The sequence below is a fragment of the Mesoplodon bidens genome (genome assembly GCF_964165515.1).
Source record: "Mesoplodon bidens genome assembly, chromosome: 3".
NCBI classification, from domain to species: Eukaryota; Metazoa; Chordata; class Mammalia; order Artiodactyla; family Ziphiidae; genus Mesoplodon; species Mesoplodon bidens.
The window spans coordinates 117531578-117558703 of NC_138178.1; the positions used below are offsets into that span (position 1 = coordinate 117531578).

The following is a 27126-nucleotide window of genomic DNA, read 5'->3' on the forward strand; positions in this document are numbered from 1 at the left end:
TTGAATTGAGACTGGTGGATGAAAGTTGTTAGGTTCAGTAATAAACAAACAAAAATTCTAACAACTGGAAAGATTTCAAAGAGAAAGTAGCTACCTTTGGATTTATCCAGGTCCTCTGTTTCTGATCATGTTCAAGTCGGGATGGATGGCCTTTGGCGGAGATAATATAGAGGAAATTCAAACATGAACTGGATGGTGAGGTGGAATACCCGTACTCTGAGCTTTCCTTATTCATCATCACTTCCTTACCGAAGACATTACAATAGCTCTCTGCTTACAACTGCATCGAGCCCAAACCCTCTACCTAATTTAGAAGAACCTCCCTTTATCTGGCCTCCTTCTATTTACTCAGTCATTCTCTGCTTTCCCCAAGGAACACCTCCCTGCTTTCTTCCTTAAATCTAGTCTCAAAAAAGGACAGAGCAACCCACAGAGAAAAATATCTTTAGATGAACTATTGCCATGAATTCTGCAAATTTCCTAAGGAATCTAGGAAAACAATACTCCTAATACCTATAATGATTAAAAGGCAATTATTTAAGAGACAAAAATGCATTTGATTTTTTCCAAGCAGTGGAAATAGAAAACAGTATAACTGTAAGAAGCATAAATTTGTAAACATTGTTCAAAATAGTTCTATAAAGCATTAAAGTTCATTTTGGCTTGTGCTTGCAACCAGCAGTCATGCCAAACTTTAAGTAGCTAAAGGTAAGTTCTATTAGAAATACCAATCAAAAATAGTAGATTTATGGAGGGAAAAAAATCTTATATTTTTCTTTAATAGTTTTAAGGCAGTAAATAGAATATTATAAATAAATATGGTACTAATATTCTTATTGCTATGAAGGTGTATAGGTAGAATTTAGGAAAAAATTTAGAGGAATATATCAACTCCACCTTTAGGATTTATATTCTGTTATAAAATACACATAGAAATTAGGAGTTTAAAAATACCGTGCACCATTAAATAGAGAGAAAGATCAACGCTTGGCTACAGCTTTCCTTAATGGCTCATTTTATGTTTTTTCCAAGGTGAAATCATCAGAATTGTTGCAAATCAAAGGAAAAGAAGTTAAGCAAAGGCGGAAGAGTAAATTAGGAATTACACAACAGAGACAAAGAAAGGTTTCAAAACCCCTGGGTGATCAAAACCTACCTAAAAAGAGGTAAATTCCTTAACTTTACAAATTTAAGTGCCTGAAGAGAAGCTATTCAGTAGCATTGATACCTGAAAGTGTGTTTTTAAAGGAAAACTAAATGTTTCAGAAATTCATGTCTGAGATCCAACTTAAACCTTCTCACAGGAAGAGTTGGTGGCAGGTAGTACAGTTAGGGGTATGTATGTTGTACTCCACACTGTTTTTTATTTTTTTCTGGCCACGCCACGTGGCATGTGGGATCTTAGTTTCCTGACCGGGGATGGAACCCGTGCCCCCTGCATTGGAAGTGTGGAGTCTTAACCACTGGACCCCCAGGGAAGTCCTCCACACTTCTTTCTACTCTTTTTTTTTTTTTTGACCAATGTACTTAGTTTAATGACATAGCAATAGCTAGAATAAAAATATTAACATGTTAGATTTGATATTTTTGGTCACTGAAATGCCTGATTTGGATTGGTTAATTTTGTTATGATAAAATAAAAGACAACCCAGCACAAAATGTCCATAGGCCAGTCGATTTGGAAATTTGGACGGCCTTATTTTTCTCTGCTATCATTTCATGTTTCATTCCCATCCCCCCACACATTTTCAATAGGGTTTCTTATTACACAGGGGTGCAACCATAATTTTGAATAATACTGTGTAAATGCAGTTTAGGTTTATGATCTATCTTTTGCCAGTCATCTTGTTGAAACTTATTTTCTCCTTATTTTTCCACTAGGTTTTTATGGGTTGGTTTATTCTAGATTCTTCTTCATTTAACTCTTTATGGGGGCTTAAAGAAGCTTTAATTATTAGCTTTTGTTGTTGCTTAGGGCACTGAAAAGTGTGCAGGACATGGAAGGCAACCTTTTTATGGCCAGCCTAAACTTTGTAAATGGATATTACTCACAATTTAGTAGCTGAGAGTAGACTCATGGGAAAAGAATTCCAAAGTTTATGAAAGAGTCAAATTGGCATTTAAGTGACCCTGTACATGCCATTGCTTATCTGCATTGCTTTAAGCTCATTTAGTTAGCAAGATTATGTATTAAAACAAATAGTGACAGCAGACAACAAGTATTTTACCTTCAATAAATAGTTACTGTCAGATTATCAATGAAGCAGAAACTTCTTGATTTTTTTTTTCTAAAAAACCTTGCATTTAGTGCATTAGGCAAAGTAGTGTGGCCACACACAGAGACAGTCTTTTCTTTTTTATGTCTTAGTGTTTCAAAGAATGACAAATAGTCCTGTTTAAGGAGAGTGTGCTATAAAAACACACAGCCTTTCTTAAGCATGCCAAAAATATTTGTAGATCTTCTTGATATATATAGTACTGTGTTAATTCATTTACTGTGTTAATTCATTAAAACTGAAATCAGAAATCACCATTATAAAGAAATAAGAATGAGGTGCAGAGGAATAAAATCTGATACTTAAAAAGTTTATATGATAAAAGAGAATTTAGGAAAATCTTTTATTCACTGCTCCTTTTTCTTAATCAATTTTTTACCTAGCTTTTCTCACCAGTGACTAGCTTCCAAATTAAGTTGTTTCCTTAGGAATTCAGCCATCCCTTAAAAACACAGTGTTATTTAGCTCAACCAAGGGAGATTCACTTGCAGATCTATATTTTTAGAGTATGATGGGAACATAGGAATTCAGATTGGTTCTGATGCTTTTTTAAGGAAAAAAGAAAATCTGTAATGTAATCTCAAGAACATTCCACTAGCCAGGACCTGTCCCAGATAGAATGAAGATGTAGGTGAGCTTGACATCAGAACTCACCTTTTTCTCTCCTCTTTTTCTTCTCAGTCCGTTCTTAGGAACCCTGAGTGCCTGGGATCTTTGGCTTCCTGGAGACCCATTTTCACTCCCCAAGTTATGTCTCTTTGTCTCAGACATTTTCAAATGTTTTAGATTTACCTCTCTTTTCCTCCCCCACTTAAACATGTTCAAATTTCATGTCCTGTTTTTTGGGGGGCCCTATGCTGTTTCGGAAATGACATAAACCACTCTCTATTAGTGATTCAATGATGTACATGTTGTGCCTAGCAGTGGGTTAGATGCTATGCAGTGCAAATAAATAACAACAGCAATAAAAATAAGTATTTCTTGAGAGTTCCAGAGACCAGGAACTGTTATTGTTATCCATTTTTATAAGGCAAAGGTTAAGAATTTTTGTTCTCATTCTGCAGAAGACCTTCAGAGAGACCAGTAATAGAGTTTGCAAGTGTTAGAATTAGGATTCTGATCCAGGCCCAGCTAACTCCAAAGTCTATATTTATACTATGCAAGTCTATATTTATACTTTGCTTTATACTAGCATATTTATACTATGCTTCTATCCAGGTACGTGGAGTGGTCAGTGGATGGATCTGCATTAACCCATTAGATAAAGGGTCAGAATGGGTGGGACAAGAATAGGGGAATGTATGAAAAGAGATTTGTAAGAAAGTAAAGTTTGCAGAGAAGTTTGTCCTTGAGTTATTGTTTGGAGAGTGTTTAGACATGGACAAAAAGATAAGCAACATATCCATAACTTAAAGAACTGAGAGGTCTTTCTGGCCCTGTGAATTGTCCTGGAGACAACACCTGCCATGTGAGAGACACTGTTTTAAATGCATTCATTCCTTTCTATCTTAAAGCAACTTTACCCAGGATGCACTAATGTTGTAATTCCCAGCTTACCAAACGTTGTTATTCTCAACTTACTGAGGTATTAAGAAATTAATTACTTGCTTATTGCCAAGTGATAACTTTAAACAGGATTTGAACAGAGGAAGTCTGACTGCAGAGTCTACATTCTTAAACACTATGCTAGAAGTAGGGCCAGATACTAAGAGCCTTGAAACTTAGAAAGAGGAAGTTAGATGCATGCAGCAAGCAACAAAAAAACATTGTGCTGGGGAGAGGAGTATTTGAAGATCGGTGTGATAGAATTTTGAAAGATGTATGGAAGGGGGAAGAGACAGGGTGCAGTGCTTAATCCGACTGGAAGACCTTTGCTCTGCAAGCTGAGGTGATGAGGACTCCAACTGGAGTGTGGTAGAAGTGAGCGGGGAGAAGGAGCACACCTGAACAGCTCTGTCCAAGGGAGAAACTCAGTTTTTCATTGGATAAGCAGGTGAAGGATAGAGGAGACAAAGATGACCCCAATGTTTTGTATCTTGAAGATGAGGCATCTAGGTGAGATAGTGATATCAGACATGGGATTTGGGAGCCCTCAGCACAGAGGAAAGAGCTGAAACACTGAAGATGATTCTTCTAATGTGGAAAGAGTAGCTCAACCTTGGAAGCCCCATACCAGTTCGGAAGATGGTGAAAGAAAAAACAGTGACTAAGTCAAATTATGATGAACTTGAAAGGTAGATGGAGAGCTGGGATAGTGCAGGCTGAAAAAAGCTCATGGAGGAAGAGCAATTTCAAGAAGAGTCAACAGTATTGCCAGCTGTGGCTTGGAGGTCACAGAGACCACGATCTAAAGATCTAAAGTTCATTTGATTTGATTTGATGAAAAGGTCATTTGGTTAATGTAAGAATATAGCTTTAGTAGGGAGGTGGGGATGGAGTAGTACTGGCTAAGGGCCACTTTCTCCTCAGGGGTCATTAACAGACGTTAATAGGAAAGAAATTTGACTTACAGTTAGCAGCATTGTGCGTAGATCCTAGTAGCCACTCACTGATTTTGTGACCTATGCAAAATAAGCCTGCTCCAAAATAAGGATAATAATACCTCCCATGTAGTTTCATTGTGGAAGTTAGAGAAGATGTGTGTGGATCGCCTAGCACAAAGTCTGGTGCATAATAGATGCTCAAAAAGTATTTGTTGATTGGAGGGGATGACAAGTGTGACAGTGGGGATTAAGAAAGCAGATCGTCATGGCCTCTTCTCTATTTTGGAAAGGCAGGAAAGAGGCAAGTTCTAGCATGGTGGGAAGGAAGGTGCTACGTTAACTTAGAGAGACCCAGGTTTCCACTGATGCTAGTTAATGGATAATGTACTGTATTGTTGTGCTTCTTCAGGGACACGAGCATTTGTGCAGAGTAGCAAAGAAGTAATGTATGATTGCTGGTTATGGTGTCACTGACTGAGTTACAGAGTTCCGGAGAGAAGAGATTTGGGTGGGGTGGGATGATAATGAGTTTGCTTTTAGACCTGTCGATTCTGAGATATCTGTAGGATATATAGGTTGAGATCTTCAGCAGGCAATTGTATATATGGCTGAAGATCTGGTCAGTGGCCTGAGATTGTAATATTACATTTTTTAGAAACTACTGTACTAGTTTTAAATGTGATCTCTCCTACATTTAGACCTCTTTTTTCAGAGCCTGAACTAAACTGTCAATGTGAATGTATTTTGCATCTAAAGAGCACAAAATGATAAAAAGAGGCCCGCTTTCTTATCTCTGTGGCAGAATTCCACGAGACTACTCCACTCGGACCCTTCACGATCTGTGCGCCACTATCCCAGCCCAAGAACTGCCCATTGACTTGCGCCTGGCTTCTCGAGTGTATCATACAGCCGACAAGAAAGGCCACAGTACTGTACTTGGAGTATGTGGAACCTCTTTCTTAGATGATCGCTATACAGATGAAGAGCAAAGAGATAGGTAAGAATTCCACTGGTAATTTTGTTTTAAACTAGATTTAAATGGCCAAAGAATTTCTGCCTTTGAGGCTTAGATTTTGAGGAGTTGCTTCTGAAAGGAGCAGTTTTGGTCCTTTCCATTCCTTCCCGGTACATACACAGTCTAGGTCAGTGTCTTCATTTCCTGCCATTATTGACATGAACCATGCCCTATCATATAAGGTAAGTTTAGTGGTTTATGGTTCTCAAAGAGTGTCACATACATGATCTCATTTGTTCTTTGTAACAACTCTGTGGAGTACAGATGTGGAAATTGAAGCTTATAAGAACCAAGCAACTTTGCCAGGCTTATACAACTAAGAACATCACAGATTTGGGAGTTGAAGCCAGTTTTTAGATTTCAGCATCATTGGGCATGCTTGGGTCCAGGGATCATGTACAAATGTCATTTCCTCTGGACCTTTTTCCATTTCTCCTTGTGTCTCACTTTCCTTTGGTATGTGAGTATTCTTTTATGGAGAGTATATAATTTATAGCATCCTCAAATGAGAGGAGAAAAGGGAAGGGGGCTAACATTTATTTAACAGGAACTGTATTCCTTGCACTGTGCTGTGTGCTTTGCATCTTTCCTGTTTAAATCTTCAATCATAAGGGAGAAGTCATAATTTCCATTTTATTCATGGAGAAACTTAGGCTTTATAATATCAGGTAACCTGCCCAAGTTTTATCTCTAGATAGTGATTAGAATACAGATTTGTGGGACTTCCCTGGTGGTCTAGTGGTAGAGAATCCGCCTTCCAATGCGGGGGTCGCGGGTTTGATCCCTGGTCAGGGAACTAAGATCCCACATGTGCAGGGCAACTAAGCCCGCATGCCACAACTACTGATCTCATGCACCTCAACTGGAGAGCCCGTGTGTGGCAAACTACAGAGCCCATGCGTGTTGGAGCCTGTGCGCCACAACTAGAGAGAGAAAACCCGCACGCCACGAGAGAGAAGCCCGCGAGCTACAACGAAAGATCCTGCATGTCTCAACGAAGATCCCACATGCCGCAACTAAGACCTGACACAGCCAAAAAAAAAAAAAAAAAAACAAGAATCCGGATTTGTTTAACTTAACTTTTCTCAAACTTTTTTTCATTATCACCCCAGTAAGAAGGCTTTTTAGACTCCCCCACCCAACTTCCCCTCTCCATTATATTGTAGTGCTCTAGATATACTGTATATCTGTTTATGGTACTGTATGTATATCTGTGCCTTACTTACACATAAAAAGAGTAAGCTTTTTCACCCCCTGCCCTCCCCAGCCACTAATTTTCACTCCCTTGGGGGTGATATCACCTGCACATAGAGAATGCATGCTCTAAAGTTTCTTGTCTTTTAGAAGAGCTGGTAGGAATCCTGAAAAATCATCTATAACAGGTTTTTAAAATACTCAAATATTAAATGTTAAGTTAAATTTAAGTAGATGTATGTTTAGTGTTATATTTGAACTATTCTAGATATATAAGAATAATATTTTAAAAGATCACTTTTAATTAACACTATCAAAAAATTGTAAGTAACTGACCCGCACTTTTCATGCTATATTCTGATCCCATTTCCTCAAACTTCACTTTTAGTAAAAATTGTAACACCTTACTGCATCCTTTTTTTTTTGCGGTGTGCGGGCCTCTCACTGTTGTGGCCTCTCCCGTTGTGGAGCACAGCCTCCAGACGTGCAGGCTCAGCGGCCATGGCTTACGGACCCAGCTGCTCCGCGGCATGTGGGATCTTCCCGGACCAGGCCATGAACCTGTGTCCCCTGCATCAGCAGGCGGACTCTCAACCACTGCGCCACCAGGGAAGCCCCTTACTGCATTCTTTTAAGGCTTAAAGTCATGGTTTCCCTGTGTTTAGTAATCACAATGCCATTCAGTATGAATCCCCAAAAGAAGTTCAGTCTCATGTTTATTTTCTGTTAGGCAAAAAGATTTTTTAAGGGATTTATGTGTTATTCATAATTTTATGAATAAAATTATATGTGAAGAATTTTAGAAATTTCAGAATTGCTCCAGTATCTCTGGTAGATTATAGAAGTTCCATATGACTTCTTTGGAATGTCTTTGAAAAGCCTAAAGCTGAGAGTGGACATAAAGACATAAACATAATCCAGTAGTTATGAAACTACTATATTGAGTCATTTCTATTAGTACTCTGCAAGCCAAGCATCCTTGGCTTACAGCTTCTATTATTCATGCAAAGTGTTAAAAATACTGATTTCTTTCCAATTCTAAATTTTTTTTTCAAGTAGGTCTCACTTTCTTTTTCCAAGAGAGTCAATAAATGTTCTATTTGATGATGATAATTCTTGGCAATTTGTTCCTAAGTACCAAATAAGAAGTTAATTTAAGTACTGAATATTTAATTCTCTGGCATCCATCTCTTGAGGATTACCTTGCTAAACATAGCTTAACCTTTTCAAAATATATCTGTCTGCTGAGCCTACAAGTTCAGAGAAATGTATAATTTTTTCTGCACTAATAAGTTGTCTCAAGAAAGGTAATTGTGAATACAAAATGAATACCCTTTCACTTGGTGGCTTTTTAGTTTTTCTGTGCAATGAACAGTTCCACAAAGCATAATACTTGTGGTTATATAGTTTTAATGCTTTCCTAATTTTGCACAAAGTAACTGTTGTTTGTGGGAAACACCAAGGATATTTTAATGGGATAGAGTGGGTGCATAAGTTTATTTAAAATAGCAATGTACTGTTCAAACATGTTTATTTTGCTAAATAGCAGTTTTGATTAGAACTATAAAAATATTCCATATTGATCATATTTTTACTTTTAAAGTTTCTGTATTGTAAAGAGAAGTTTATAGACATCTAAGAATTAGAACTCTTAGCATGGAATTTTAGATTTGGGGTTTTAAAATAAGGGAAATTATTAAAAGTGTTTAAACACTTAGATTAGTGTTAACAGTTTGGTGAGTAGTCTTCTGAACATCTCTGTGTAAACGTGTTTAAACCATAGATGGCATTCTATAGACTTATATTTTCCACTCAAGGTTATGTGTGAACATTTAAATTACTTCATAATATTTGCTAACTTAACCATACTGCAGTGTAAGAAAATTCCTAGGTGTGGCATTATTTATTAAAATTTTTGGTTTAAAAATTTTGATGCATATTGCTGAACTTCTCTCCAGAAAAATCATACCAGTTTATATGCTTACCAACAATTTATGGTATTGTTCATTTCTTTTCAACCTGGCCAAACCACTAATTGTCAATCTTCTGGATCTTTTCCTAATCTGATGAAGAAAAATATCTCTTTATTTATTGTTTTATTCATTTCTAATAAGATTGAGCATATTTTTGGATGTCTCTTGGTTATTTGTTTTTCTCCTTTTGAGACTTAGCAGTTCATATTCTGTTATCATTCATCTTTTTCTTACTGATTTATAAGTGATCTTTTTATATTAAAGATTTTTATCATATATAATGTAGAGTTTAAAAAATTGTTTTGCTTCCTTTTCAGTTTTATTTATGTTGTTTTATGCTATCCAGAAGTTGTATGCTAATACAGAAGTAGTGAAAACTGGCAATAGTTCCCTTCATGTGTTCTAGTCTTGGTGTCATTCTTAGAAAGGGCTTTTCTACACTTCAATTTAAATATATTCTGTTGGGGCTTCCCTGATGGCACAGTGGTTAACAATCTGCCTGCCAATGCGAGGTACATGGGTTTAATCCCTGGTCCGGGAAGATCCCACATGCTGTGGAGCAACTAAGCCCGTGCGCCACAACTACTGAGCCCGTGCTCTAGAGCCTGAAAGCCACAGCTACTGAGCCCACGTGACACAACTACTAAAGCCTGTGCGCCTAGAGCCCGTGCTTTGCAACAAGAGAAGCCATGACAATAGAAGTCTGCGCACTGTAATGAAGAGTAGCCCCCACTCACTGCAACTAGAAAAAGCCAGCACACAGCAACAAAGACCCAACACAGCCAAAAATAAAAACAAACAAATAAATATAGTCTGTCATATTTTCTTCTAGTAATATTATGGCTTTCTTTAAAAAAATTAAATCTTTGATTCATCTTTAATTAGTTTGATAAGAAGAATAAGCATTAATGTTTCTTTCCTAAATGACTAGCCAATTGCACAGTATCGTTTATTCAATAAATCCTCTTTTTCTCACTAATTTGAAATGCCAACTTTTCATACCTTAAATTCGAGTGTGTTATCAAGACTATTTATGGACTTACGTTCTATTTCACTGATTTTTCTATGTAATATGGCTTGTGTATTTTGTTGATCCACCATCAAGAAAGAGAGAGCTGGTGGCAAAAATGCTGTCTTGGAAAACATTGGCTGACCTTCTCAAGTCAGGTACCCTTATAGCCAGCTTCTGGTGGTAAGCAGTGCTTAGACTATAGATCCCAGATTTAGCCCTCAACTCAACTTCAAATTACAAGGGAAATTCCTAGTCACATTTTCGAAAAACGTGTACAGACTATTCTATACATTAAAACAGCAGTGACTACAACAACAAAAATTAGAAAAGCAAAAGTTAAATGTCAGAATTCAAAGTTTAATTTCATTTATTATTTTGCTACAAAATAATAATAAAAATACAAATATGCAAGAAAATACAAAAAAGGAAAAGTTACTCAAAATCCTGCCATCCAGAGATAATACTATTCTTAAGTATATGATTCCAGACTTATCTGTATGCAGATAAATCATATGGAACAAAACTTGGATAATGCTATGTCAAAAATGTTTTGTAACCTGATTTTTAAAACTTATTATGTTGTAATTATCTTTCAATGTCACGAAATACAGATCTGAATAATCATTTAAATTGATCAGTAAATATTTTTTGTGTACCTACTGTGTGGCAGGCATTGAGTTAGGCACTAGGTAAGCATCTGCAAACAAGAGAAACATAATCCCTGCCCTCGGGGAATATGGAGATTAGCAGAGAAGAAAGGTGGTGAATTAATTATTGTGAATGTGACAATTAATATGCAGATGTGCAGTGTATGGAAGCATGTAAGAAGAGTTCCCAATTATCTGGGGGAGATTGAGGAAATGATACTTAAATTGAAATCTGAGGAATAAATAGAAGATAGCTAGGAAGAGGGGAAAGAATTTTTTTAGTTTCTTGCTACTCAAAAGTATAGTTCACAGACCAGCAGCATCACCATCACCTGGAAGCTTGTTAAAAATACAGGTGATTCGTATGCACATTGAAGTTTGAGAGTCCATGCTGTGGACAGTTGGAACCCATTTGAGAATTGGAAAGATGTCAAGCAGTAGTGAATAGGAAGAGCAGTGTGCAGTTGATGCTGGAGAGGACACAAGGGTCAGATTATGTAGGATTTATAGATGCTCTCTATGTGTATGTGAGAGCATGTCTGTGAGGACTTGGGGGAGAGATTTTTATTCACAGTATATGGAGACACCACTGATAGGAGTTTTTGAGGAAGAATGACATGATCAGATTTGCTTTAAGATATCACAGTCCTCATTGTGACTTCTCAGTAGCACTTAACACAGTTAATCACTTGCTTTTCCATACAACACCTTTATCCCTTGGCCTTAGGACTGCATTCTATCTTGGTTCTATTCCTGCCTCCTTTGCTATGTCTTCGTAGTCTCTGTTGCTGGTATCTCCTCATCTCTTGACTTCAAAACATTGGAGTGCCCAAAGCTTATCCTTGGACCTCAGATTTTCTCCTCTAACTATACTCTCAAGGTGATCTTATCCAGGACCATGGCTTTAAATATGATCTATATGCTGATAACTATTATTAACTAAGATAAATGATTAAGGACTGTAATTGTCCTTATAATAACTAAAAACTGAAAACAATTTAAGTGTCCATCAATGGAAGACATTTTATAGTGCATCCAATGATGGGATGTATTGGAATTGCAGTAAAGAATAAGGTAGAGCTCTGTGTGCTGAAATGAGTTAGAACTAAGTATATAAACAGATTTGTGATTATGTACAACAAATTTTTTACCTGGAAGAAAATTCAGGAAACTGTTAACTGTGATCCTTCTGTTTTCCTTGTAGATTGTACACCAAATGGATGAAAAGTGAAACTCAACTTATTTTTTGCTTTATTTATATGGTATATGTTTGCTCTTTCTTTTACTTTTACTTTTTCTTAGTTGTGTCCCTTGTAGATTGCATAGTATTGAACACTTTTTTAAGCCAATCAGAAATGAATTCTCTTATAGTCGATTGGATCACCCCATATTCATTTATTGTCATATCAGATGCATTTGGTATTATTCTTGTCATCTTATTTTGTAGTCTCTCTCTTTCTCTTTTGCTTCTTTGCTCTTTCCTATAATCTGACATATTTGTCAACATTTGTCTGTGTGTTTTTTGTTTGTATCATTGTCTTATATCTAATGTTGTGAGACAGAAATCTGAAATTTAAATCGTATCTTATTTGCATGTAATTTATTTCTTCTCCACTCCTAGATGCTTATAGGGTTTAAATTTTGCTTTAAGTTTAATAATTTCACTAGCATATGTTTGGGAGTGGATTGTTTTCTAATTACTTTTTCCTGGTACATGGAAAGCCCTTTTGATATGCAAATACAGCTCTTCAGTTTAGGGCTTTTTCTGTTTTATTTCAAGTAGTGTTTTCATTCTGTTTATTTGGTACATTTCTTCAGGAATATCAATTAGCCATATGTTGCATCTTCACTATCCGTCACCTACATTTATCATCTCCGTGCCTACATTCATCTCTCAAACCTATGTTCTATATCAATGGTTTCATTTTCTGAGATGTAAATTTTAAAAATTTGTTCTAATTACCACTTTTTATCACTATGGCATTTTTCTTATTGTTCTTAATTCTATAGACTCTTAAGGAAAATCCAAGTCTTTTGTTTTATCTGAACTTTACCTGGTTCATGAAAGCATTAAAAAAATTTATTTTGACAGCAAAGAGCAGACCCTTTCAAAATATTTTTTGATTTGTATAATAAAACTCTTCTAAAAGAGTGTTTGTCATATAATTTTTTGAATACTATATTTCTTTCTTACGCTTTGCAGACTCTCTTCATAGAACTCATATTGGATTTTCCAGTGTACTCGTCTTTGAATGAAGATAGGTCATTTCTGGCTGCCCAAAGTTAATATCAGATAGCTTTACCTGGCAATTCTTTTTTTTTTAATTAATTAATTTATTTTTTAACATCTGTATTGGAGTATAATTGCTTTACAGTGGTGTGTTAGTTTCTGCTGTGTAACAAAGTGAATCAGCTATACGTATACATATATCCTCATATCTCCTCCCTCTTGAGTCTCCCTCCCACTCTCCCTATCCCACCCCTCTAGGTGGTCACAAAGCACCGAGCTGATCTCCCTGTGCTATGCAGCTGCTTCCCACTAGCTATCTATTTTATGTTTGGTAGTGTATATATGTCCATGCCAATCTCTCACTTCATCCCAGCTTCCCCTTCCCCCTCCCTGTGTCCTCAAGTCCATTCTCTATATCTGCGTCTCTATTCCTGCCCTTCCCCTAGGTTCTTCAGAACCTTTTTTTTTTAGATTCCATATATATGTGTCAGCATACGTTATTTATTTTTCTCTTTCTCACTTACTTCACTCTGTATGACAGACTCTAGGTCCATCCACCTCACTACAAATAACTCAATTTTGTTTCTTTATATGGCTGAGTAATATTTATGTGCCACATCTTCTTTATCCATTCATCTGTCGATGGACACTTAGGTTGCTTCCACGTCCTGGCTATTGTAAATAGAGCTTCAGTGAACATTGTGGTACATGACTCTTTTTGAATTTTGGTTTTCTCAGGGTATATGCCCAATAGTGAGATTGCTGGGTCGTATGGTAGTTCTATTTTTAGATTTTTAAGGAACCTCCATACTGTTCTCCATAGTGGCTGTATCAAATTACATCCCCACCAGCAGAGCAGGAGGGTTCCCTTTTCTCCACAGCCTCTCCAGCATTTATTGTTCGTAGATTTTTTGATGATGGCCATTCTGACCAGTGTGAGGTGATGCCTCATTGTAGCTTTGATTTGCATTTCTTTAATGATTAGTGATGTTGAGCATCCTTTCATGTGTTTGTTAGCAATCTGTATATCTTCTGTGGAGAAATGTCTATTTAGGTCTTCTGCCCATTTTTGGGTTGGGTTGTTTGTTTTTTTTGATATTGAGCTACATGAGCTGCTTGTATATTTTGGAGATTAATCCTTTGTCAGTTGCTTCATTTGTAAATATTTTCTCCCATTCTGAGGATTGTCTTTTCATCTTGTTTATGTTTTCCTTTGCTGTGCAAATGCTCTTAAGTTTCATTAGGTCCCATTTGTTTATTTTTGTTTTTATTTCCATTTCTCTAGGAGGTCGATCAAAAAGGATCTTGCTGTGATTTATGTCACAGAGTGTTCTGCCTATGTTTTCCTCTAAGAGTTTTATAGTGTCTGGACTTACTTTTAGGTCTTTAATACATTTTGAGTTTATTTTTGTGTATGGTGTTAGGGAGTGTTCTAATTTCATTCTTTTACATGTAGCTGTTTTCCCAGCACTGCTTATAGAAGAGGCTATCTTTTCTCCGTTGTATATTCTTGCCTCCTTTATCAAAAATAAGGTGGCCATATGTGCGTGGGTTTATCTCTGGGCTTTCTATTCTGTTCCATTGATGTATATTTCTGTTTTTGTGACAGTAACATACTGTCTTGATTGCTGTAGCTTTGTAGTCTAGTCTGAAGTCTGGGAACCTGATTCCCCCAGCTCCGTTTTTCTTTCTCAAGTTTGCTTTGGCCATGTGGGGTCTTTTGTGTTTCCATAGAAATTGCGAGTTTTTTTGGTCTAGTTCTGTGAAAAATGCCAGTGGTAGTTTGATAGGGATTGCATTGAATCTGTAGATTGCTTTGGGTGTTATAGTCATTTTCACAATATTGATTCTTCCAATCCAAGACATGGTATATCTCTCCATCTGTTTTTATCATCTTTAATTTCTTTCATCAGTGTCTTATAGTTTTCTGCACACAAGTCTTTAGTCTCCTTAGGTAGGTTTATTCCCAGGTTCTTTTTGTTGCAATGGTATATGGGAGTGTTTCCTCAATTTCTCTTTCAGATTTTTCATCATTGGTTTATAGGAATACAAGAGATTTCTGTGCATTAATTTGGTATCCTGCTACTTTACCAAATTCATTGATTAGCTCTAGTAGTTTTCTGGTAGCATCTTTAAGATTCTCTATGTATAGTATCATGTCATCTGCAAACAGTGACAGTTTTACTTTTTCTTTTCTGATTTGGATTCTTTTTATTTCTTTTTTGTCTCTGATTGCTGTGGCTAAAACTTCCAAAACTATGTTGAATAATAGTGGTGAGAGTGGGCAACCTTGTCTTGTTCCTGATCTTAGTGGAAATGGTTTCAGTTTTCACCACTGAGGACAGTGTTGGCTGTGGCTTTGTCATATATGGCCTTTATTTTGTTGAGGTTAAGTTCCCTCTATGCCTACTTTCTGGAGAGATTTTATCATAAATGGGTGTTGAATTTTGTTGAAAGCTTTCTCTGCCTCTATTGAGATGATCATATGCTTTTTCTCCTTCAGTTTGTTAATATGGTTTATCACATTGATTGATTTGCATATACTGAAGACTCCTGCATTCCTGGGATAAACCCCACTTGATCATGGTGTATGATCCTTTTAATGTGCTGTTGGATTCTGTTTGCTAGTGTTTTGTTGAGGATTTTTGCATCTGTGTTCATCAGTGATATTGGCCTCTACTTTTCTTTCTTTGTGACATCTTTGTCTGGTATTGGTATCAGGGTAATGGTGGCCTCATAGACTGAGTTTGGGAGTGTTCTTCCCTCTGCTATATTTTGGAAGAGTTTGAGAAGGATAGGTGTTAGCTCTTGTCTAAAAGTTTGATAGAATTCGCCTGTGAAGCCATCTGGTCCTGGGCTTTTGTTTGTTGGAAGATTTCTAACCACAGTTTCAATTTCAGTGCTTGTGATTGGTCTGTTTATATTTTCTATTTCATCCTGGTTCAGTCTCAGAATGTTGTACTTTTCTACAAATTTGTCCATTTCTTCCACGTTGTCCATTTTATTGGCATAGAGTTGCTTGTAGTAATCTCTCATGATCCTTTGTATTTCTGCATTGTCAGTTATTACTTCTTCTTTTTCAATTCTAATTCTATTGATTTGAGTCTTCTCACTTCTTTTCGTGATGCATCTGGATAATGGTTTATCAATTCTCAAAGAACCAACTTTTAGTTTTATTGATCTTTGCTCTCGTTTCCTTCATTTCTTTTTCATTTATTTCTGATCTGATCTTCATGATTTCTTTCCTTCTGCAAACTCTGGGATTTATCTGCTCTTCTTTCTCTGATTGCTTTAGGTGTAAGGTTATGTTGTTTATTTGAGATGTTTCTTGTTTCTTGAGGTAAGATTGTATTGCTGTAAACTTCCCTCTTCGAACTGCTTTTGCTGCATCCCATATGTTTTTGGTCGTCGTGTTTTCATTGTCATTTGTTTCTAGGTATTTTTTGACCTCCTCTTTGATTTCTTCAGTGATCTCTTGGTTGTTTAGTAGTGTATTGTTTAGCCTCCATGTGTTTGTATTTTTTACAGATACTTTTCCTGTAATTGATATCTAGTCTCATAGCGCTATGGTCAGAAAAGATACTTGATATGATTTCAATTTTCTTAAATTTACCAAGGCTTTATTTGTGACCCAAGATGTGATCTATCCTGGAGAATGTTCCATGAGCACTTGAGAAGAAAGTGTATTCTGTTGTGTTTGGATGGAAAGTTCTATAAATATCAATTAAGTCCATCTTTTTTAATGTATCATTTAAAGCTTGTGTTTCCTTATTTATTTTCATTTTGGATGATCTGTCCATTGGTGAAAGTGAGGTGTTAAAGTCCTCTACTATGATTGTGTTACTGTCAATTTCCCCTTTTATGGTTGTTTGCATTTACCTTATGTATTGAGGTGCTGTTATGTTGGGTGCATAAATATTTACAATCATTATATCTTCTTCTTGGATTGATCCCTTGATCATTATGTAGTGTCCTTCTTTGTCTCTTGTAATAGTCTTTATTTCAAAGTCTGTTTCACCTGATATGAGAATTGCTAATCCAGCTTTCTTTTGATTTCCATTTACATGCAATATCTTTTTCCATCCCCTCACTTTCAGTCTGTATGTGTCCCTAGGTCTGAAGTGGGTCTCTTGTAGACAGCATATATACAGGTCTTGTTTTTTTATCCATTCAGCCAGTCTGTGTCTTTTGGTTGGAGCATTTTATCCATTTACATTTAAGGTAGTTATCGATATGTATGTTCTTATTACCATTTTCTTAATTGTTTTGGGTTCATTATTGTAGGTCTTTTCCTTCTCTTGGGTTTCCTGCCTAGTGAAGTTCCTTTAGCATTTGTTGTAAAACTGGTGTGGTGGTGCTGAATTCTCTTAGCTTTTGCTTGTCTGTAAAAATTTTAATTTCTCCATCGAATCTAAATCAGATCCTTGCTGGGTAGAGTAATCTTGGTTGTAGGTTTTTCCCCTTCATCACTTTAAATATGTCCTGCCACTTCCTTCTGGCTTGCAGAGTTTCTGCTGAAAGATCAGCTGTTAACCTTATGTGTCTTCTCTTGTATGTTATTTGTTGCTTTTCTCGTGCTGCTTTTAATATTTTTTCTTTGCATTTAATTTTTGTTAGTTTGATTAATATGTGTCTTGGTGTGTTTCTCCTTGGATTTATGCTGTATTGGACTCTCTGCACTTCCTGGACTTGATTAACTATTTCCTTTCCCATATTAGGGAATTTTTCAACTATAATCTCTTCAAATATTTTCTCAGTCCCTTTCTTTTTCTCTTCTTCTTCTGAGACCCCTATAATTTGCATGTTGGTGCGTTTAATGTTGTCCCAGAGGTCTCTGAGACTGTCCTCAATTCTTTTCATTCTTTTTTCTTTATTCTGCTCTGTGGTAGTTATTTCCACTATTTTGTCTTCCGGGTCACTTATCTGTTCTTCTGCCTCAGTTATTCTGCTATTGATTCCTTCTAGAGAATTTTTAATTTCATTTATTGTATTGTTCATCATTGTTTGTTTGCTCTTTAGTTCTTCTAGGTCCTTGTTAAACATTTCTTATACCTTCGCCATTCCATTTTCAAGATTTTGGATCATCTTTACTATCATTACTCTGAATTCTTTTTAGTTAGACTGCCTATTTGCTCTTCATTTGTTTGGTCTGGTGGGTGTTTACCTTGCTCCTTCATCTGCTGTGTATTTCTCCGTCTTCTTATTTTGCTTAACTTACTGTGTTTGGGGTCTCCTTTTCTCAGGCTTCAGATTTGTAATTCCCGTTGTTTTTGGTGTCTGCCCCCAGTTGGCAAGGTTGGTTCAGTAGGCCTCCTGGTGGAGGGGCCTGGTGCCTGTGTTCTGGTGGATGAGACTGGATCTAATCTTTCTGGGGGGCTGGACTGCATCCAGTGGTGTGTTTTGGGGTGTCTGTGAACTTATGATTTTAGGCAGCCTCTCTTCTAATGGGTGAGGTTGTGTTCCTGTCTTGCTAGTTTTTTGGCATAGGGTGTCCAGCATTGTAGCTTGCTGGTCGTTGAGTGGAGCTTGGTCTTAGTGTTGAGATGGAGATCTCTGGGAGAGCTTTTAGTGTTTGACATTACGTGGAGCCAGGAGGTCCCTGGTGGAGCAGTGTCCTGAATGTCGGCTCTCCCACCTCAGTGGCTCAGGCTTGACACCCGGCTGCAGCACCAAGACCCTGTCAGCCACATGGCTCATGAGCAACTGAAAGTATTGGAAGTACTATTTGATCAAGTAGGTTGTCCAGCAATTCTCAGGGATTCTTTTGCAGTGACCTGTCTGAAGTGCTGAACAAGCCAGGAAAATGCCCTTGGCAGATGTCAGATTGGGGCCCCAGGTTCACCTCCAGAAGGCCACTTTGCTGCAGGTGAGTCTTTGGCCTCTTAGATGGCCCCTGGGGCAAGGCACTGTTCCAGTGTGCCTCTGAGCAGGGAGAGAAGCGAATCTTCCAGAAGGGGTGGGTCTTGCCTACCTGGCAATTCTTGATTGTTCATTTTGGAAGCATTAGAGTACTACTTTTAGATCTTAAGTAGGAGAACCAGGAGATGTAGGTTTATATTACTATGGTAAAGATTATTCTAGGTTTTTTTCCTGTGCATGTACATATATTACATATACATACATTTTACAAAAGTGACATTAAAGATGTTGTTTTGACAGGTTATAATCCTTTGAGGATTTTTATTTTAAATCTGAAGGCCAGACATATGGGTAATTATTTTGACTTATTATCTTTACTATTTATACTTTACAAATCAACTATATAAAATGAGCTTCCATTGGAAAGATTTTATCTGGCTCCCCTCCCAAATAGCAATATTTGAATAGGAAAGCAGAAAATTATCTAATAGAAAATGTATTGTTGTGCAGTTATTGCATAATCTAGTATTAACAACAACTCTATCTAATAGATAAAATCATTCTATTTCCCTAATGAAGAAAATGTGGTTCAGAGGTTGACTACTTCACATTTATATAGCTGGTAAAAACTGGAATTCAGACCCAGGTCTCTCTGTTTCTAAATGTGATTTCTATTATATCCCACTGTTTTGTGAACTTGTGAAAGTGCCTCTTATTTTTTTCTCTTTATGTTTCATTCCAAATGCTCATTCTCATCTTGTTTTCAGAACCAATGCTGATATAAACTAGGAAGAATCATATTTTACTCACCGTTGATGTTTTGTATTTCGTATATTGGGACCCAATTTTGGAAGCAAGGTTTCTGCTTATTAGGGTGAGGGTTTTATCTTGTATTGTTTGTTCCCTCTTAGGAACTGAAATCCTGTTTCTGAGTCCTGGGCCAGGACTGGGTCCTTGCAAACTGAGGGAGACTGTCCTGATATCAATTACTTAATTATTAAAAGCTCTCACTGACTACTGCCTTTATTTGTATTCCCTGTCACTCGTTGCTCCCCACTAGAATGTGCCATCATCCCATGTTAGCCCTTTCTGATGCTGCTTGCAGTGCACCACCACCCGTGTTCTGTAGCTCTGTCTTTGGAATAGTGTGTTCTGTCTTCTGCTTCACATTTCCTACCACTGTGGGTATCTGGGACTGACTTTCCCCCACTATCCCTATTTCCTGCATTGTCTGCCGTTCCTTAATGGTCAGGTCTAATCTTAGCCCCAGCACACCCCCACCCCTTACTTGGCCTTGTTCCTTGCTGCATGATCCCAACAATGATACCAAAGAGTATAGGACTTAATCCCTGTTTGAGGTCTAGCTGGTGATACGTGTGACAGAAGCACATATATCAGAGCTGTAAGAGATCTTAGTCTTCCCCTAGCCTAACCATCTCATATTATGAAGAAACAGAGGCAAAACTTCGCACCTCACATCAGTTTTGGCAGAGTTAGGACTAGAATCAGTGGTAACCTCAATTAGATTATTTTTATATTCATTTTCAACAAATAGCCCCTATACCTAAGTAAGCCTTAAGCATACTTTAAAAAATACAAATTGGGATGACAAATTTATATTAGTATGTACTATCAATATTTGATAAGATATTAGATTAGTGTATTTTTGTTTTATATGGAAACACCAAAAAAAAAGAAATTATTTGGAGATTTGTCTGATTTCATAACTGCCAATATCTGAAAGTTGGAATATTTTTTTAAGCAAAGCAATGTCATTCCACCAGATGTCACTGTTTGCATGTAGCAATGAAGTTACAATGATTAAAAATAAAATTACCCCCTCTCTAATCATATTTTGTAAAAAAAAAATCTGTATAATTGCACTCTTCTTTAGATTTATTATTTATTATTTATTAAGACTATATTCCCTGAATTTTTTAAAGTATTGAAAGTATTCATTACTTCTGCTGTAGATTTTAAAGACTTTACTAAAAAAATTATTTGTAGATTAGCATCTTCAAGAAGATGAACTCCTAAAGTATTTTCTAGACCTAGGAGTTTGCTTTTCAAACAACACACTTTTAAGTTACTGTTTGCTAAATTGTCAATTGTGACCCAATAAGTGGATTGTGCAATCAGTGTAATGGCTTGCTACGAGTCCCTTAAAGAAATGATGTCTGGGATAGAATATTGCATGTAAGTATTACTTTGGCAAAGCTTTTTACATGAACACTTAAAAATTTTTTTTAATTTTTATTTATTTGTTTATTTATTGGCTGCATTGGGTCTTAGCTGCAGCATGCAGGATCTTTCATTGCAGCGCGCCGGCTCTTTGTTGTGGTGTGTGGGCTTCTCTCTAGTTGTGGTGTGAGGGCTCCAGAACGTGCAGGCTTATTGGTTGCGGCCTGCGGGCTCTCTAGTTATGGTGCACGGGGGCTTAGTTGCCCCATGGCATGTGGGATCTTAGTTTCCTGACCAGGGATCAAACCAGCGTCCCCTGCATTGCAAGACGGATTCTTAACCACTGGACCACCAGGGAAGTCCCTGAACACTCTTAAACTATCCCTGAACACATCTTTTCTGAGTTGTGTAAAAGTGACTATGAGCTTTATCATGCCAAGGCTCCCTCAGGTTTAGTACCCCAAGGAGCACAGTACATTTTCTAAGGAAGGGATAGGGAAGATGTGATGGGGGAACTTCTCTGTTAGAGTCACACCAGGGAGGGGATAGGGTTGCAGGAGGGAGAACCCTTCCCTGCGCTTCACAGGATGGAGCCCACAGTCACATTTGTGTAACTCATAAAAGATGTGGGCAGAGATTTTTAAGAGTGCTCATAGCCTGGAGCAAATGTTCTCCAAACTTCTATGACACAACCTATAATAAGAAGAACATTTTTTATCTCTGGCCCCATGGGAGACCATTGTTGACTGGGAAGGCGGTTTAACTCACTCTGAGAGAGATGGGCTTGTTAACTTCATTCAGTCTCTTCAGTCATAATAACAAAAATGATTGTAGTATCAACCACTTACTGGTTTTTTTGGTAATTTGTGCAAACTCTTCACATATATTATTTCTAAGAGTTAGACCCTGAAAGATCCCATTGCTTTTGCTATTCATAGATGAGGAAACTGAGACTTAAGAAGGAAAAGTGACTTATCCAACACAGCACATCAAGTGGCCAAACTAAGGCTAAACTCCTGGTTTTTAACCTCATTGCAAAGGCTAGTTCTTCTCACTATAGCAGTGCTTTTTAGGCTTCCCCTGAGTATAAGGGCCATCTGGGTCGTTTAAGTGTATCAGTTCTTAGGCTTTATCCCAAACCACCTAAACTAGAATCTCCAGAGGAGATATCTGGGAAGCTATAGATTTTACAAGTATCCCAGGATATTCTTATGATCAGGCTCTTTTAGGAAAGATTGCAGTACATCAGTGGTTCTCAAACTTCATTGTGCATCAGAATTAACTGTAAGGCTGGTTAAAACACAGAAGGCTGGGTTCCTCCCCAGAGCTTCTGATTCATTAAGTGTGATGGGGTTCAAGAATTTTTATTTCTAGCAAGTTCCTATGTGATACTAATGATGCTGGTTAGGAAACTCACTTTGAGAAGCAGTGCAGTACGTCATGCTAACCCATGAATCTCAGTTTCTCAGGACAGGGTCCGGGCTAACTTTGGCTGTGGGATTTTTCAAGCACAGTGTTAAACAATACATATTCAGTATCTACTGTATTCACGTTCAAGAGAGACAGAAAATGAATAAGAATCACACCTCTCCCACCCCAACCAGCCTGTAATCTACTATGAAAAGTTTACAGACTAAAATGTAATATATTCTATAATGAACTTGCAGATCAAATGCACCAGAGAAACTAGGGAGGCAAAGATGAATTTTGGTTGGGCAGAGGGACATTTGTAAAGGCTTCATGGAACAGTTGAGGTCTGAAAGTCTTATTTTCAACACTGTCATAGCCACACTGCATTGTAGTTCGGTTTGCCTGTCTCCCCTATTGCACCTATAGTAATCTCAGCACCTAGAGCATCTTTTGTGCAGTGAATAGGTTGGGCCAGGTGTTGGGGAGGGAAGTAGGATTGGTAAGGTAGGTGGTTCCCAGACTGTGGAGCACCCTGATGGCCAGGCTCAGGAACTTGGGTTTTACCCTGTGTGTGTAGTCACTAAAGTATTTGGAAGGGGGTAGCTGATGACAACTCTGTCAGAGATCTGTAACATGGATTGGAGGTGGGAAAGTCGGGGGGTGAGGGACAGCAAAGATGTTATCATAGGACTTAGCTGAGAGAAAATGCAACAGGATGGAGAAACACTGGAGGGAGAAGGATCAGGACTAGTGATTACTGTTGGGGGTGTGGGAGAGGTTGGAGATGAAGAGATTTTCATTCTGAACCACTGAGATGGTGGTGGTCTCCAAAGGGGAGATCTCTAAAAGGGATTGGTTCTTTTCTCTGGAAATAAAGAAGGAAGCAGGGAAAATCTGGACAAAAATTTCAAAGCAAGTGATTCATCTTTGTCAGACAGGAACAGTTGCTAACCTTGGGTAGCCTTTCCACTAAGGCCCCCAGTTTATGTCTACCAGAGCTCTGCACTCTAAAATGGCCAGTGACTTCTTTCACTTTCCTTCCAACCAAATAGAATTTCTATTTCTTTGATGCACATTTGGGATGTGAAAAGACAATAATATGTGAATGATTCTGACTACTTTGTTTTTGGCTTATGAACAGACAAAAATATTGCAGTGCCTCAAGATAGCTTCTTAAATCACCCCTCTCCTCCTTGATCTTGATATATGTATTCTCTCGCTCATTATTCTAGACAATAGAATACCCTGCTCTTTTGTTTTTCCTGGATATATCAGTCAGGATTCAGTTGCAGAAAACAGAAATATTTTTAGCTATTTTAAGCATAAAGGGTTCTATAATAATGGGAATGTGATGCTTTTAAAATCACTGGAAAGATTGGAAGAATGGGCTCTAGGCAGGGAGGGTTTTCCAAAGATGACTCATACAGCACGTTTAACTGGCTGCCAAAGCTGCTGCTCCTTCTGGCATAGTCAGGAAGGTGGGAAATCTGGAGGCCAACATTGGCAACAAACCACCTTAGCTGAAATTCAGGGATCGTGTGGCCTCTAGTGTTACAGCTTTTGACTCTGGAGCCTTGCTGTGTCTGTTTGAATACTCACTGGCAAAAAAGGCTACCCACAAAAGAAGTAACTGGAACCCTGCCACAAAAGAACTCAATGTAACCATGACTGCTTGCCAGCAGGAACATCAGAACCTTCTTCCTTCCAAATTGTATGTGAGTGCACGTGGTTAGTAGATCCTAAAACACATCTAGGACACTGGCTGCAGGAGGGTCTTCACCTCCCCATCCTCAGCAGTTGGAGAAAGTGTATTGGAGGGAGGATGGACTGGATGTCGAATGGCAATCTGTTATGTCCACTGTGCTAGGAGTTGAGCTTTATCTTCTCTTTGAATTCAAATATTTGACTGGATGAGATAGGAAGCTTTTTCCTGTGAACCTACTTTGGCAAAGCCCTGTCTTCTCCAGCCTAGCTTTGGGTGGGCCTGATTTTTAAGAGGTGGTTTGATGGAATCTAAGGATTTCAGCATATCGTTAAGTAGTCAGTTTGATATGTGTGTGCTTCGTCTTCACATTTGGTGGCTCATAAAGTGATTGTCTATTCATATAATGGTATAACAAAAAGTTAGAGGGAACAGTGGCTCTACTTCCAAGCGAAATTGAAATATAGCTATAGTCTGTGTAGGTCTACTTTATACTCATTTTATATTTCTTTTACAGTAAGTGCTGCAATACAAAAGCTAATGTATTTTCAAGGAGTCTGTAAGTCAGTCATTAATGACACATTTTGCCTTCAGATTTTGATTTATCTCATCTCTTGGTTTAATTTAGGTTTTTGTTGATGGGTTGTTGTGGGTTTTTTTTTTTTGCGGTACGCGGGCCTCTCACTGTTGTGGCCTCTCTCGTTGTGGAGCACAGTCTCCGGACGTGCAGGCTCAGCGGCCATGGCTCATGGGCCCTGCCGCTCCGTGGCACGTGGGATCTTCCCGGACCGGGGCACAAATCCGCGTCCCCCGCATCTGCAGGCGGACTCTCAACCACTGCATCACCAGGGAAGCCCCCTGTTGATACGTTTTAAGCCTCCTGTGTATATTCTTATGTATATGTAGTTTGTAGCCTAGAAATAAAGACCTAATGTCATAACAGTTTTCTGTTCATCTTAGCAGGATATGAATCAGGAAGGGAAAACCTTAATGTGAGAAGGCAGTTCTGCTTAGGCTGTTGCTTTGCCTCAGTCTAAGAAATGAAACCATTTCCTGTGACTTGGAGTGAGGAGCAGGTTAGGGATCAGAAGGCAGAGAACTTTTTACCTCTCTTATAATGAGGCTTTCATAGAGTGAATTTATTATTCCAATATTATAAAACAAAACCACCAAAAGATTACTACTAAAATACATTCAGAAGCAAAAATTATTCTTGAATTATTTCCCATTTTGGATTATCTGACTTCTGCACAGTATCTATTTAGTACAGATATCAAACGTCAGTGTGTTTATTTTGGTAGAGATATAAAATGAGAGAAAACACCCTTTGATTTATCAATGACTTAAAGAACAATTTTTTTTTGTTATTAAAAACCCTGTAGAATACTGCAAGGAATTCCTGTTATGGGTGACAATCAAGAATATGTTGCTGTCCTTCCAACAAGACCAGGGATACCACCTGAATTGGCACCAGGAACTGGACGGAGTGCTCACAAACCACACCTACAACTCTCGGGAGAGGAAGTAAGAACTTCCTTTAATATTAGTTTTCTCTATCTTACAAGCTGTCAAACTTTTTGGTTTTAGGACCCTTTTTATACTCTTAAAAATTTTTGAGGACTTCAATAATTATTTATGTGGGTTATATCTATTACATTTACAGTGCTGGAAATTAAAACTGGGAAAATTCTTAAATGTTTATTTTTTAAAATTAAAAATAACAGTAATAAAGTCATATATGTTAACATAATGTATTTTTATGAAAAACAGTTATATTTTTTAAAACAGAAAAGTAGTGTAAAACTAGGATTGTATTTTTTTTTGCAAATCTCTTTAATGTCTGGCTTAATAGATGATAGCTGGATTCTTATGTTTGCTTCTGCATTCAATTTTGTGGTAGGTTGTTTTGGTTGAAATATATGAGGAAAATTCTGGCTTCATGAGGATATGTAGTTGGAAAAGAAGAGATTATTTTAATAGACTTTTAACATAATTATGGATATTCTCCTTTAATAATACACCAAGGGCCTCCCTGGTGGCGCAGTGGTTGAGAGTCCGCCTGCCGATGCAGGGGATGCGGGTTCGTGCCCCGGTCCGGGAGGATCCCATATGCCGCGGAGCGGCTGGGCCCGTGAGCCATGGCCGCTGAGCCTGCGCATCCGGAGCCTGTGCTCCGCAACGGGAGGGGCCACAACAGTGAGAGGCCCGCATACCGCAAAAAAAAAAAAAATAATAATAATAATAATAATATACCAAAACTTTACAAGTGGTAGTTTCTTGAAACTTAGTTGTGAGACTTCCACTTCTGGGGATGATGCAGTAGAAGTACTTTTTCCTATTCCTCCTGCTACGTACAGGTAAAAACCTGGGTGTTACAAACAGGACAGATCTAAAAGGTGGAGAGGGGCTTCCCTGGTGGCACAGTGGTTGAGAGTCTGCCTGCTAATGCAGGGGATGTGGGTTCGAGCCCTGGTCTGGGAGAATCCCACATGCCGCGGAGCAACTGGGCCCGTGAGCCACGACTACTGAGCCTGCGCATCTGGAGCCTGTGCTCCGCAAAAAGAGAGGCCGTTGCAGGGAGAGGTCCGTGCACCGTGATGAAGAGTGGCCCCCGCTTGCCACAACTAGAGAAAGCCCTCGCACAGAAACGAAGACCCAACACAGCAAAAATAAATAAATTAATTAATAAACTCCTACCCCCAACATCTTCTTTAAAATAAATAAATAAATAAATAAAAGGTGGAGAGACTAAGGCACTAACTAGGAACTTTGGGATCCAACAAATGGCACAGTGGCGAGTTAGTTCCTTGGGTTTTCTTTTTTGCTTCACATATTCTAGACTTAGAGTTGAAAAAATTGGTAACCTAGAAAGAAAACTAGGTAAAGACAGAAAAAAAAAAAAGTCCAAACAAAAGCCTACTCCCTCTAACCAAAGAACCAGGAAAGGGACAGCCTAGCAAGACAAAACTTTTCAACAATAACTACTCTACCCTAGCCAGACAGCACAGAAAAAATGGTGGCCCTGGTCCTTTCCTCACCTCTGCCAGCAAAGGCCTAGTAGGAAAACTAGACTTTTACTCTTGCCCGGAGTATAAGAAGGCACTATAATACCCCTGCCAGGGTGGTATCAATGAAGGCTGTTTG

At 38.0% G+C, this 27126-nt stretch overlaps 1 protein-coding gene across 1 annotated transcript in view; it reads left to right on the top strand.

Annotated features, from left to right (window-relative positions):
- The window catches only part of LOC308614072 (uncharacterized protein), a gene marked incomplete at its 3' end in the record, with an annotated part of 185838 nt that overhangs the window by 105247 nt on the left and 53465 nt on the right, over positions 1-27126 (top strand). Inside the window, exons 5-7 of the mRNA XM_081228281.1 lie at positions 1033-1166; positions 5562-5756; positions 25365-25506. Of these exons, the coding sequence (XP_081084407.1) occupies positions 1033-1166; positions 5562-5756; positions 25365-25506 (471 nt within the window). The remainder of the gene's footprint in view (positions 1-1032; positions 1167-5561; positions 5757-25364; positions 25507-27126) is intronic.